Genomic DNA, 13,479 nt, shown 5'->3' on the forward strand with positions numbered 1-13,479 from the left:
GAGGGTATATGAAGGATTTAGAGATTGATAAATAGTAAGTGGAGAACCAAAAAGCAAGAAAGTAGTGGAGGGATTTAATTTTAAATTAAAGAAGGTAAGGTAGGCGACAATATTCCAATAATGAATGATTGATGAGAATTGAGATTTGAGAGGGGACCATACAATACTCTTATAAAAACTTGAAAATACAAAGTCCAACTATGGGGTTTGGTTCTGCCTTCGTCACCCATTTGCCCATTTCTGCACCCTCTCCACCATCTTATTGTTGCTTTTATAATTAGTGCCATCCATTCTCCTCTTCAAAGCTTCCATGCATTGTTCCCCGGCCATAATTTATGGTGCAAACAATCAAGTGAAAAGCCCAATGTTCGATTCTTACTGGTCAAATGACTTAACTGGGTAAAATCATCAAAGTTGAGGATCTAATTAAGAACAAAAACATGTTTAAAATTAAATCGAAAAAAATCACTATAGTCAATGAGTAAATTGAGTATTTATTACTCAAGCGGCAGCCGGCAGCATACTTTTCAAACTATATATGCAAATTAAAATTAAAAAATAAACTAAAATATATTTATATTAATAAAACTATTATAAAAAATATCACTACTTTCGATGTCATTACCACACACTAGTGACACATTCATCGATCACTTCTTCAAACAAAAGAAGATGAGTGTGATCGATGGTCATCACCTACTAACCGTTTTCAAATCGTGGACAAACAAGAAGATGACCAGCTGGTCAGTCACCTTCTTCCTTAAATAAGCGATCATTTTCCATTGTTGTCGGCGAAAAAAATAAAATTTTGACAAATTATGCACTCTCTATATATATGTCATCGTTCTGTTCTTTTACTGATAACATATAAAATAGATTTAATTGTAATACTTTTACTGAGTTTAAATATTTAACTATAATTTTTTAAAATTTTAAGAAATTAATACTTTTACATATATAGAGTCAATTTTAAGATAGTTTACATCTTTTATCATAGGTTAGATTGTAATACTCAATATATATATATATATATATATATAAAGTACCATAATTTCATCAAGTAGAGTTTATTTAGGGACTGCATTCAATTGTTGGAGTACATGCTCTCTTTTTTTTTTTCACTACCAAATGATACTTATCCATTTACAACCAAGAAACGAAAATGCTTATTATCGTACTATCGTAGTTCATAATAATTCTGTCAGCATCTCTATCTATATACAAAGCACTTTACCAGAAATAGGAAAAAGATGATGCTTTCTGAGCTGTATGTGCCAAAAGCAATATTTTACAATCAACTTTTCCCTCACCAAATCCCTAAAAACTGGATCAACTTACACGGAGATTATCACCGTATCTCAAACATATTTTAATTTTGTTAGACTAATATTTTAAATTGGACAAAAAAAGTACTGTTGTACCAATTATATTTTAAGCCTTTTAAAATACTAATTTCATATTAAATTTAAATTTTTTGTATAATCGGAAGTAACCCCATCTAACCAGGGTCGGCAACGCCGCCATGTTTATTCAGTGCACATATTTAAACCACTGTTGCAAAAATCCCCGTTTAAGCCGCCTAGACGCTCCTAGATCGAGGCGAATTGCTCCCTAGGCGTTCGCCTAGCGCCTAACTCGGCCGAGTTGATGGCCTACTGGGCCGAATTTGACCGAGTTAACTGGCCCAACTCGGCAGAGTTAACCGAGTTAACTCGAGCGAGTCGGCCTTGTTAATTTTATTATTATATTTATATATATTTAAGTTTATTTATTTATATAAGTAAGAGAAGTAAGAGATATATATATATATAATATAATATCTAAAAACATAATAAGTCTCAATCAAGGTTATATCCTTGATTTATGTCCCTTTTTTGTATGCTAATAAATGTATACATTTTGTTTTAAATGTTGTACACTTCAATGTTATTAGACAAAAATGTCCCTACTACATTCTTTTTATACAAAACTACCATTACACCGTTATAACACCGTTAATTTTAACTCCATCATTATTACCATACACCTATATCTATCATATCTTTTTCCTATTCTTTAATTATCATTTTATTAAAATCATTATATAATTTATTTAATGGTTGATTATATTTTAATTAAAATTATATTAATGGTAAATCATATATGTGTGTATAAAATACATATATTATTTGTGTATATATAATTCAAATTATAAATTTTAATTATTTGTATTTATTAATGTTTTAATATTGGGCATTAGTTTTCGCACATCGCGTGTACAAAATACTAGTAATATAATATATGACATACACCCACACACATGAATTAATTTTTTGTTTTTATAGTTCGCCGCCTAGAACTACCTAGGCGCCGCCTAAACCGCTTAGACGCTAGGCGCTAGTCTACCGCCCGACTAACGCCTAGCGCCTACTGCTACCATGATTTAAGTGCGAGTTTCACTCTTTATTCAAGGTATACTAGATTACAAGTAAACTAAAACTAATATAATACTGGATTAAAAAGGAAAATATATAAATTGGAATGCGGCGTGAAAGTTTCCCCGATTATACTCAAGCCCATGCCCATCTTTATCTCCAACATCGTTATCCAGATTCCAGTATCTCCGATCCATCGCATGATGACGTAGACAGCGATTAGAATAAGGTTAAGCTGTCCTTAAAGTGAGGAAGTTACCTTACATGTGTATCCTTGGAAGACACAGAGCTGGACTACTGTGTACCATTCTGCCAGCAAAGGCTTATTAGCTTCCCTCACCTTTGAAGATAAATATATCATATATGTATAAGGAGAATTGGAGATAGAGCCCATTCTCCAGTTAACATAAACCAAGCCTTGGCTTATTTGTGTCCAATATAATCCATTTTGAATTAATTGTGGGAGTGGGAGATCGAATTGAAGATGTTAGAAGGTAAAGGTTTAATTGAAGATACGGACATGCCGATGAAGATGCAGATTCAGGCCATGTCTTGTGCTTATCAAGCTCTGGATCTTTATGATGTTCTCGACTGCAAATCCATTGCTGCTCATATCAAGAAGGTACGTCAACTTACATACAACTCCTACGTTCTTATATATGCTGCTCTCTAGCTTTAATTTGTCCTGAAAGTTTAGTTTTGGGTTTTTGATTTGCAGGAGTTTGACAAGAGATATGGGAATGGGTGGCAATGTGTGGTGGGAACAAATTTTGGGTGTTTCTTCACACATACTAAAGGAAGTTTCATCTATTTCACCTTAGAGACTCTAAATTTCCTCATCTTCAAAGGAGCTTCTTCTTCTCCCCCAACTATTCCTTGAACTTTAAAGGAGGAGAGATTAAGTAGCTAGTCAAAGAAACAGGTGTAATTACCCCTCCCTCTGCACTCCTCAGCTCTGCACTCTTTGTTCCTGTTTTTTCCCAGCCAGTGGGATTTTTTTTTTCTGCTGAGCTACATCTGAATAGGCTGTGAGGTTAGTGGTAATGATACAAGGAAGATTTTGCAGGCTGAAATTCTTGCAAAAGCTCTTTGTGGATGACCATAATTGCCATTCAAAGCCTTATTTATGCTTCTTATATGTGTAATGCCATGTTATCTTCAAAATACTATACTTCATAGACTATGCTATTGGAGGAAGATTAAAGCTCTTAAAGAAAGCCTAATATGATATTGTATGCCTGTTATTATGTTGTTTCTCCCTTTTTATAATTAGGAATACAATTTTTCTCATTCATATCAGGGAAGGGGCAGGGAATCCTTTATTTCCTAACTTCTAGTGATGTTACAAAATACTAAGAGTTACACTTGGGTGAAACGAATCGAATTTAAGATAGTTACTTGTTACTTATGGTAGAAATCAATCAAATCATAATACTTATTACAGAAAATTTAATGCTAATTTGAAATAAATACACTGTTATTTATAATAATTATTGTAATATTTATATATGAAATTATGATACTATTTAGGGTAAAATGAGTGTTATTAATGTTTATTGTAATATTTATAACTGAAATTGTAATACTTATAAAATGTAATTCTAATGTAAATATTGTATACTTATATGTGAAATATAAATAAATTGTAATATTTATTGTAAAAAATTTAATATAAAAAATACAAGTGAAATAATGACCAAGTTTATGCCACTAGCATATAACAAGTTACACGAGCACATTCATTGCAATAAATGGCCCTGAAAACCATGCTGCCTAGATAGTAATGATATGAAATCTATTATATCTCAGTATAATCTGGAAACCTATGCTCAAGACAAATAGATCAATTGATGAATACAATATTAAAGGACATTAAGCACCTCATATCCTATCTTTATGTTCTCTGCTCCACTTTCTCCACTGTTTTATTGGTAGTCATCTAATCTGATACCTTGCTTCAGCAATTATGGAGGCATGAGAAAAACAATACTGCAGATGAACTGATTGCATATGCTAATATCAATAGGCATTTAGTCAAATGCAGACCTGCAAGACCTAATTTCAGGAATTCAAGCCTCCAGGACTCTATTGTAAAGAAAGAGCTGAGATTTTTATGTAGCCAAGTGTTGGGTGGAGGCCAGTAAAAGACCAAATCCAACACCATGTGGCTAAGGGAATTGTTAGGCAAAGACCAGTAAAGGGTCAAGTCAATAAAGTTGCGCCTTTGCTACTAGTTATAGCTTTTGGTAAGTGTTTGATCCTAACACCAAGAAAGAGAATATGACATTAGAGAAATCTGAAGAGGTCTGAGGTAGTAAAGAAGGCCAGCTAAAGTAATAAACTTATGAAGGGGATATCATAGCATGCTCAAACCACAGGAGTGAGTAATGGTTTGTTAAGAAAATGAGCCTCCAGATTTGCAATGACAAGATCAGCCATGGCTCTGCAAGTTTCAACAGTGTCACTTCCAACGTGAGGCAGAAGAACAACGTTTTTTAGCCCAAGAAACTGTTCAGGCACGCCAGGCTCACTCTCGAAAACATCAAGCCCAGCCCCACCTAAACGGCCTTCAAGTAAAGCAGACACAAGTTCAGGTTCATCTACATGAGAGCCTCGCCCTATATTGATGAGAATGCCGTTGGGACCTAATGCATCAATCACCTGACGATTGATGATGTGCCGGGTTTCTTCTGTCAACGAACAAGCAACAACAAGGATTTGGCAATTGGCAGCCAAATCTACAACACTCGAGCAGTATTTGTAGTTGTTATTTGGCTTCTTCAACCTGGCGGTGTAGCTAATTCTGCAGCCAAATGCTTCAGCTCTCTTAGCTATTGCTGTACCAATTCTGCCTAATCCAAGTATGCCAACTGATTTACCACTGAACTGGAAGAACAAAAGATTAAAATCAAGAAATTGAAGAGGGGACACAGAAGCAAATATAAATACATAATACTTCAAATGTTCTTATTCAACTTCATCTTCAATGGAAGCTTTGCCATTTTTCTGGTATTCCTTGCTGAAATGATTGTCCCATAGCCAAATTCAAGTTCAATCCCTTGAATTGGACCAGGAAAAACATACGACTATCACTATCAGGAGTAACATTCTCATTTTTAGCATAAAAATTAGGAAAAAGTGTAAAATAAGCCACTGAACTTATTGCGTTCGTGCAACCAAGTCGCTGAACTTAAAAGTGTGCAACTGAATCATCAAACAATCAAAATATGTGCAACTCTTAGTACATACTACGTAAACAATATGATCAGATTTTATCAAATTGGAAATAATGTCTCAATGACACATATTTTGTTTGTTTAATTGTTCAATGGCAGATTTTGAAGTTCATTACCCAATTACACAAACTATTTGAGATTTTTTCCAAAAAATTATATAACTTCATAGAACAAAACAATAATGCAAATCAATTTGGAATAATCAAACTACTAATCCGGTTATGAGAATGAGTTTGACAAACCTTAGTAGCGAGCTCAAAATCGCCATTCCTCCACAATCCACTCCTTACGAACCTATCAGCCACGCATATTCTCCTCAACGTAGCCAAGACCAGTGCGATTGCGGTATCGGCGACTTCGTCAGTAAGCACATCGGGAGTGTTGGTAACTCTAATGCCCCGCTCTCTGCATTTAGCCAAGTCAATCTTATCGAAACCCACGCTGTAGGTGGAGACGATTTCCAGGTTGGGCAGGGAATCGATGAGGCATGAATCAGCCCCGCACGAGGCGTTTCCGACTACGGCTCGGATTGAGCCGGTGTTGTGCTTCAGGAAATCGGGCTCGGAAGGAGCGTCCCAGAATCGGAAGAGCTTGAACCGCTTTTGGAGTTGCGCTTCCAGATAGGATGACATTGGACACGTCATCAACACGCCCGCGTTCTCCATTTTCGATTCTGAAGTTTGGTTGCAGCTGCGACTAGCGAGTGAAGTTCAAAGCGGAGCGAAGCGGACTGCGACAGGTCTGGGTCGTCGGGTTGCAATAGTTATATCATAGACCCAGATTCATAGATCAGGGTCTATTTCCATGCTGAATGTTCATAATTTGAATAGTGAACATTGTGAATATTCAGCATATAAATTATAAATATTCAATATATAAATTATGTATTTTAAATCTAGATTCACATAATAATTTACAATCGGGTTAAATAGCAAGACAAATCATATGGGCTTCGTGTTCATTTTGTAACCAACATGAGAGTATTGACCCAAACTCGTGTATATTATTTATACCATGAATGAGGATTTACCTTATAACGTGGATCATATATGTTTATGGAGTATCTTTTTATGATGTGGGTTTGGGCAAACAATCTTATAAAATACTGAGTATTTCTTTTTTAGAGCATATTAAATACTTGTTAAATAATAAGTTGAATTTACACAAAAATAATATATATACACACACACACGATATATAGTTCGAAAAATCTGTATATATATAACACAAATAATGAGATATATTTTATGGAAAAAATGATCTCAACACTACTAGTACGAAACTAGTACGAGGATTTAATTTTTATATAAAAAAATAATCCCACCACAACTTGGTTTAAAACCAAACCAGTACACATATAATAAAATATATAAAGGATTTAAATTTAAGAATTAATCTCACATACTAATAAATAGAGAAGAGAAAAAACGAAGAATCCAAGTCGTATGATACCCACATTGTCATTAAAACCGATTCATCCCCTCCCGGAGGTGCTAAGAGCGTTGTGATGTAACTACAACTGACTTTGAACACAACTCTTTGGAAGAATGAACAGAGGACAACATTTTGTAGAATGAAAAATCGCTAACCACTATTTGAGGCACACGAATCAAGTCTTTCTAAGAGCCTCTGTGCTATACAATTCAATAAGACTTAGAACAGCCTTTGTATAAATAGTAGTGCAAACTCATTTTCCAAACAAATGTGAGACAAAAGTTACTTTAAAGCCCCAGTACCACCCTAAAACTAATAGTAGTAATGTTGCTAAAAAGACGATAGGTATTGTTTATTACCAAAATTAACATGCTAACAATGACATATATGAATTAATTATTTATGGTAAGTATTCCAATCCTATTAATTAATAATTATTTATGGTAAGTATTTCAATTCTATATTAATTAATAATTATATATGTTAATAATAACCATGAATAATAAATAAAAAAAGGGAGGATTTGTGTGAAATCGAAACTACTTAGTGCTGAGGTGTCATAGTTTGATTTCATTCTCGGAAACATGCACCACGACATTCTCTCAGCCATTCAACAACATTAAACAGAAAGGCACAGCACAAACATCCCTTCTCCATTCCCATCAAACCATTGCCTCCATTTTCCCCATTCCAATCCCCCCAAAATAAATAAATAAATAAAAATATTTTTCATCCTCTTCATGGCTTCCTAATCCATAAATCATCAAAACCAGCATCATCAGCTTGAATCATAAAAAACATGGTTCGAGTTGTGGAAGAAGAAAAGGAGAATTCCAAAGGAATGAGTGAAAATGGAGGAGGAAGCACCAACAGCCCCCCTAAGGCGGCCTCAGACAAACACCCATCAGGCAACCTTTTTTTCATCTTTTATTCTATTTTATGAAATGTTTTATGGATCATCCTAATTAAGATTCTCCTTAATTTGCCCCATTGTTCATGTGTTTTTTGCAGACATAGCTATGATGAAGGAGAGGTTTGCAAAGTTACTTCTCGGAGAAGATATGTCAGGTGGAGGAAAGGGTGTTTCATCAGCATTGGCATTATCAAATGCCATCACAAATACAGCAGGTATATATTTATATAATATATAATCATCTTACAAAAATTTTAAAATTGTACCTAGTATTATAGTATGCTTTATTGTATCTGGTATTACAGTATACATGATTGTATCGAATACTATGAGACAGTATGAGCATAACTTGATCTTGATGTTGATCTGTGCCTCGAAACCAAAAATCGCAGCTTCTGTGTTTGGAGAAATAAAGAAATTAGAGCCAATGCCGCCCGAAAGGAAGGCGAGATGGAGAAAGGAAATTGATTGGCTTTTATCTGTCACTGATTACATTGTTGAACTTGTTCCTTCCAAACAGAAGCTTAAAGATGGAACAGTCATGGAGGTAATTATTGAAAACTGATAATAATAATAATAATGATATGATGATGGAGAAAATATGTAAAATGTTTGTGTCTGTCACAGATTATGGTAACAAGGCAGAGAAATGATCTACACATGGACATTCCTGCGCTTCGCAAGCTAGATGGAATGCTTGTTGTAAGATTAAATATAATGCACTTCTTTTATGCATTATTTGGTATGTGTTGTTTATATTATATTGATCTGATCGGCGATTTTTAAAAAAATGGGCAATAGGCCTGTCTTGATAGCTTTAAAGATCAAAACGAGTTCTACTATGCATCCAAGGATGATCCAGACTCGAAAGGAAAGGGCAGGAAAGACGATAAATGGTGGTTACCTATTCCAAAAGTCCCTCCTAATGGCTTGTCTGAAGCTTCAAAGAAATGGATACAATCTCAGAAGGAATCAGTAAACCAGGTGCATAAAGCAGCTATGGCTATAAATGCTCAAGTCCTTGCAGAAATGGAGATCCCCGAGAGTTATATAGAATCTCTGCCAAAGGTAACAGACAGTAGTAAGATCTGTAAATGCCAATATTCTTGCAATCCAGGCCAGGCTCCTTAAAGTTTAGTCTTTTTTTTTTTTTGTTTATGCTAGAATGGGAGAGCAAGCCTTGGGGACTCGATTTATAGGTGCATCACGGATGAATATTTCGATCCAGATTATTTTCTGACGTCCATGGACTTAGCTTCAGAACATAAAATCCTAGACCTTAAAGATAGAATTGAGGCTTCTGTAGTGATTTGGAAAAGGAAGATGAATGCTAAGAACGAGAAATCGACTTGGAGCTCTGCTGTGAGTATTGAGAAAAGAGAGCTGTTTGAAGAGCGAGCAGAGACGATATTGCTCATTCTCAAGCATCGTTTCCCCGGAATTCCTCAGTCTTCCCTAGACATCAGCAAAATCCAATATAACCGAGTAAACTAGCTATCCTTCAATCCAATATATTTGTCTTTATATTTCATTTCTCTTGAATGTTTGCTCGTTCCTGCAGGATGTGGGGCATGCAATTCTGGAGAGCTATTCGCGAATAATTGAAAGCCTGGCATTCACGGTCTTATCACGGATAGAAGATGTCCTCCACGCGGATGAACTTGCAACGAATCCCCCAGAAGGGGAAAAGAAGGGCTGCAGCACTCCAACCGAATCAGAAGAAGGCGGGGAGAGGGCTTCTGCAGACAGAACAACATCGATGACATTGTTGGATTTCATGGGATGGGGGCTGGATCAAGCAGATTGTGACATGAAGAAAGAAAGTAGCGAAGAGTCGTTGGCCAAAGAAGACGACATGGCAGCAAATAAGCCACCGGACATAGCAGCAGCCAACAAGAAAGGTACCTACGTTGAGACCATAGGCGGTTTTGGAAGTCCCATAGCACGCCACTAAACACCGATTCAACCTCAAGCTCAGACGGATCAAATTAAACCCCAACTGCCACTTCACTCGGTAATATAATCCATTTTGTAAGTAGTGAAAGTTAGTAGATTTACTTGGTGCAAAGTGGTTTTTGGGACATGATTGATTGAAGCCAACCTTCTTCCAAAACCTTCAATTTATTATACTTTGGAGTACTGGAATAGTACGTGTATGGTCTTTGAGAACTCGGGGTTGTACTGATTATATATACTTCCACTACTACTTCAATTGGTAGAATGAGAAATTCCTTTGACAACCTAATTTCAAACATCCTCAGTTCATATTAGGTTCTTGCTGTAGTAAGTAATTCACATATTGTATCAATATAATGCCATAATAATGGCGCAAAAACGCAAAGTACAGAAAGCATTTGCCTGCAATATATAAATTATTCTGGGGGACCATATACATCTCTATGTTGTAGTAATAGCTTTCCTCTAGCAGCTGTTATGGTGTTCACATTACATCAGTTGAGATATGATTAGAAGGGTACCTAATGAAGTGAGTGGAAATAATGATCATCAATAGAGCCGGGGTCTTTTGTATGATTGATTATATTATATTATCCGTCTTCACATTGCAAACATTTTTTGATCTTTTGCAACGTGCACGATACGAGGTTGTTGAGTGACTCAACAGACTCCATAGAAAGCTTGGCTGTTGGAGAGTTGCTGGTTAGGATTTGGAAGGCGATTGTTAGCAAGGATCCCCCTTCTGTGCTCTTTTCCTCGGGTTTAGATGTGATTACCAATGGCCTTGAGTCGAGGCCATCGGGGAGAATTGAGAAACCTGAAGCTAAGATTGCAGTATTGCTGGAGTCACAGCCTGTCATCACAGATTGCATGCTGGTGATGTCTACAGGGGCATACACCACCATGGATTCATAAACATTAGTGCATGTGTCTTGGAGAAGCCACATGTTGTTTTCTTTCGATTTCGTTGCCTGGGAAGATCAGACACATATGTTGAATATACATTTGTTTAAGGTACGAGGATTGAAACATATGAAAAAAGATGAGATTGATTACTCACAAGAATGGTGACTGCGTTTCCTCGGTCCTGCCCTTTGGCTAGATTTGCAATGGATTCCGCTGGACCTCTGTTTGACATGATGTCCCACTTTGACAAACACAAATTAAAAGAAATCATTGAATGGAAAACAGAGAATGAAAACTGAAAAATTAGAAAACAGAAAACAGTTTTCTGTTAGTAAACAGGCCCTTCAGTTTTTCCAAAACCTTAATTAGTTTTCCGGGCCTAAACTAAATAAATACTAACCTCATGTCTATGAGTTTCATCTCTGAGGAATTCGAAAAGAGCATGGTGAGAGACTGGCAACCAGACAGAAGAAACTGCACACAAGATGACACCAAGGGGCTCTCCAGGATCACTCAAGTTCTTTCTAGAAGCCACCCTGATGTCATCCCCAGTTTTGGTGGGGATCTTGTTCCATGTGTTGTAACTTGAAGCTCCAAGTGCACGGAAAAAGGCCACAGACATCCTCTGCGCCAATGTCAGTATGCTTTTCCGGCCGGCAAGAGTGGCAACACCTGCTTAGTTTTGCATTATTTCTATTCATTATTCAATATGATGATGAATCTAATTGACTTTTGACATGGGATTGGCTCTGATACAAAATTGAAACATGTTCCATCTCAACTAAAAGGCTAAGCTGATAGTTCGATTTGTGCACATTTTGGAAGTTCACCTGTTGAATCTTTTGTGGGAACATTTGTTGCCATGTAGAAGACGAGGCGCTCACAGTGTTGCTGTAGCGTAACCATCCAGTGCTGTGCACCAAAAGCTGAACCACTGTTCACTATGGAACGGTACAGGGAGTGAACTGTGCTCTTTTGGCATTCCAAGTGCTCCACCCAGGTCACCTGAAAAGGGCACATTTCAATTCAATTAAAGCTGTGTACAATAATTATTTCCTTGTGCTTTTAGTTCAACTCGTTGCCAGAATCTAATGCCAGGTCTGAGATCAAGAAACAACATTGTCTTCATATAATGTCATACCAGATTTGATTTTAGATCAAGAAATTTATGTACCCTAAGCCAAAAACTTGAATATAAGCAACAATTAGCCTATGAGTTGACTTTAGAGAGGAAGTTTCAAATTTAGTACCCATACTAGATCCGTCCATGCACTTCAGTGATAACCTACTGAATAGGCAATGTTATGACCTAATTACACTATTATACGGATTTATAAGACTTAATTATAATTTTTTCAGTTAGGAAACTTAATTGCAATATTCATTATATTTAGGAGATGAATTGAACACTTTCCATTAAATATATATATGCAAAAATTATTCATTGTGGACTTGGATGCTCCATACTCTTCCAAAAGGCATGCATGTTCAGGGAATGTGATTTGGGAACCAATTAAATCTATTCCCAAAATCTCTTATCCCTAAGAATGATTCAAAACTGCAACAGGCCAGGTTTTAGTTTGACCTACTCCCTTTTGTTAACATTTGAGAAAATACTAACTGGATTTAAAATGTTCTGGGTTTATGTCATTATAGTACAAGATCAGACGTACTAAACCATCCTATGAACACACCTAATGCATGCCATACTGTACGTTGTTTTTAATAGCACAATACCCACTACAGTATTATTAACTGGACATGTTTTATATTATTTCACAACTCTTTATATTCATTTATTACCATACTCAACGATGCAACAAATTAATCAAAGAAAACTGTGTAAGCATGTGAAAAACTTTGTTATATCAATTCCCTATCCTTTCTCAGTGTGCATTACGAATGGATAAATTAGGGTTGTTCTTTTCTTTTCTTTTCTTTTCTTTTTTTAAATTAAAAAAAAAAGTAGGGTTGTTCTTAGTTGCCCACAAGTGTATTACTTCTTTTTTCTTTCAGTGACCGAAAGAAAAACCTATAGCCACTATTCGAAAGTGTGCCGACTCAAACTAAGGAAACCAGTTTACTCCTGTTTGGAGTTGTACTTATAACATTATAGTTATTAAATTAACAATTTGACCAACTTAACTAGGATTGCTGTCATTAAGTGTACTATGTTATCCTTATTTGTTACTCTTGAGAACATGTAGTCTTACCATGCAGCTCATGTTAACTGGAGGGAAAATAATAAAAATGGTACAAGGTAGAAAGAAATAAAAGATGGAAGAGATATGATGAGAGAAGTACAAGGACAGACCTTACAGTGGCCATTGGACTTATCGTGGATAATGCAGCCCGAGGGACGCTTTCTGCATTTGACAAGAGAGGCATCAATGTTGTCCTCTACCTTGTCAACCGAAACGTCAACAATCGCCCACTCATCTCCACTTAACTGCTTACAGTACCGGACAAAATACACTTCTCTTGTGCCCACCACTGGTGTTAGCATCTGCACTTCTGCAAACATCTGCATATATGCCATCCCATTTTTCTTTTTATCATATGTACCCACTGTACCACCATCAATTAATACATTTTTCAATCCCCCCCCCCCCCCCCCCCC

General features: G+C 36.1%; 4 protein-coding genes across 4 annotated transcripts in view; 2 read left to right on the forward strand and 2 right to left on the reverse strand.

The window, feature by feature from the left end:
* The first annotated feature begins 2,610 nt into the window (after positions 1-2,610).
* On the forward strand, positions 2,611-3,668 carry LOC116022894 (dynein light chain LC6, flagellar outer arm-like). Its single transcript, XM_031263797.1, has 2 exons — positions 2,611-3,036; positions 3,133-3,668. Exons 1-2 carry the CDS (start codon positions 2,899-2,901, stop codon positions 3,292-3,294), a joined length of 300 nt encoding a protein of 99 aa, XP_031119657.1. The 5' UTR covers positions 2,611-2,898; the 3' UTR covers positions 3,295-3,668.
* A 372-nt stretch (positions 3,669-4,040) lies between these two features.
* On the reverse strand, positions 4,041-6,372 carry LOC116022018 (hydroxyphenylpyruvate reductase). Its single transcript, XM_031262563.1, has 2 exons — positions 5,893-6,372; positions 4,041-5,300 (listed from the first exon to the last, which is right to left on the reverse strand). The coding sequence occupies exons 1-2, from the start codon at positions 6,313-6,315 to the stop codon at positions 4,782-4,784; spliced, it is 942 nt and encodes a 313-aa protein (XP_031118423.1). The 5' UTR covers positions 6,316-6,372; the 3' UTR covers positions 4,041-4,781.
* A 1,382-nt stretch (positions 6,373-7,754) lies between these two features.
* Positions 7,755-10,242, forward strand: LOC116022549 (rop guanine nucleotide exchange factor 12-like). Its single transcript, XM_031263297.1, has 7 exons — positions 7,755-7,992; positions 8,096-8,212; positions 8,390-8,544; positions 8,625-8,699; positions 8,799-9,065; positions 9,162-9,482; positions 9,559-10,242. Exons 1-7 carry the CDS (start codon positions 7,884-7,886, stop codon positions 9,949-9,951), a joined length of 1,437 nt encoding a protein of 478 aa, XP_031119157.1. The 5' UTR covers positions 7,755-7,883; the 3' UTR covers positions 9,952-10,242.
* A 34-nt stretch (positions 10,243-10,276) lies between these two features.
* Positions 10,277-13,479, reverse strand: part of LOC116022548 (homeobox-leucine zipper protein GLABRA 2) — a 9,030-nt gene continuing 5,827 nt past the window's right edge. Inside the window, exons 7-11 of the mRNA XM_031263296.1 lie at positions 13,174-13,383; positions 11,690-11,864; positions 11,260-11,531; positions 11,014-11,100; positions 10,277-10,924 (exon numbers count right to left, since the gene is read on the reverse strand). Of these exons, the coding sequence (XP_031119156.1) occupies positions 10,544-10,924; positions 11,014-11,100; positions 11,260-11,531; positions 11,690-11,864; positions 13,174-13,383 (1,125 nt within the window). The 3' untranslated portion in view covers positions 10,277-10,543. The remainder of the gene's footprint in view (positions 10,925-11,013; positions 11,101-11,259; positions 11,532-11,689; positions 11,865-13,173; positions 13,384-13,479) is intronic.

This window comes from Ipomoea triloba, chromosome 6 (assembly GCF_003576645.1).
Source record: "Ipomoea triloba cultivar NCNSP0323 chromosome 6, ASM357664v1".
In the NCBI taxonomy this organism is placed as follows: domain Eukaryota; kingdom Viridiplantae; phylum Streptophyta; class Magnoliopsida; order Solanales; family Convolvulaceae; genus Ipomoea; species Ipomoea triloba.

Coding starts and splice junctions, on each gene's coding strand:
- LOC116022894 (XM_031263797.1), top strand. CDS start 2,899: ATGTTAGAAGGTAAAGGTTTAATTGAAGATACGGACATGCCGATGAAG. Junction 3,037..3,132: donor TTGCTGCTCATATCAAGAAG/GTACGTCAACTT, acceptor TTTGATTTGCAG/GAGTTTGACAAGAGATATGG.
- LOC116022018 (XM_031262563.1), bottom strand. CDS start 6,315: ATGGAGAACGCGGGCGTGTTGATGACGTGTCCAATGTCATCCTATCTG. Junction 5,301..5,892: donor ATTTTGAGCTCGCTACTAAG/GTTTGTCAAACT, acceptor TTGTTCTTCCAG/TTCAGTGGTAAATCAGTTGG.
- LOC116022549 (XM_031263297.1), top strand. CDS start 7,884: ATGGTTCGAGTTGTGGAAGAAGAAAAGGAGAATTCCAAAGGAATGAGT. Junction 8,545..8,624: donor AAGATGGAACAGTCATGGAG/GTAATTATTGAA, acceptor TGTCTGTCACAG/ATTATGGTAACAAGGCAGAG. Junction 9,483..9,558: donor GCAAAATCCAATATAACCGA/GTAAACTAGCTA, acceptor TCGTTCCTGCAG/GATGTGGGGCATGCAATTCT.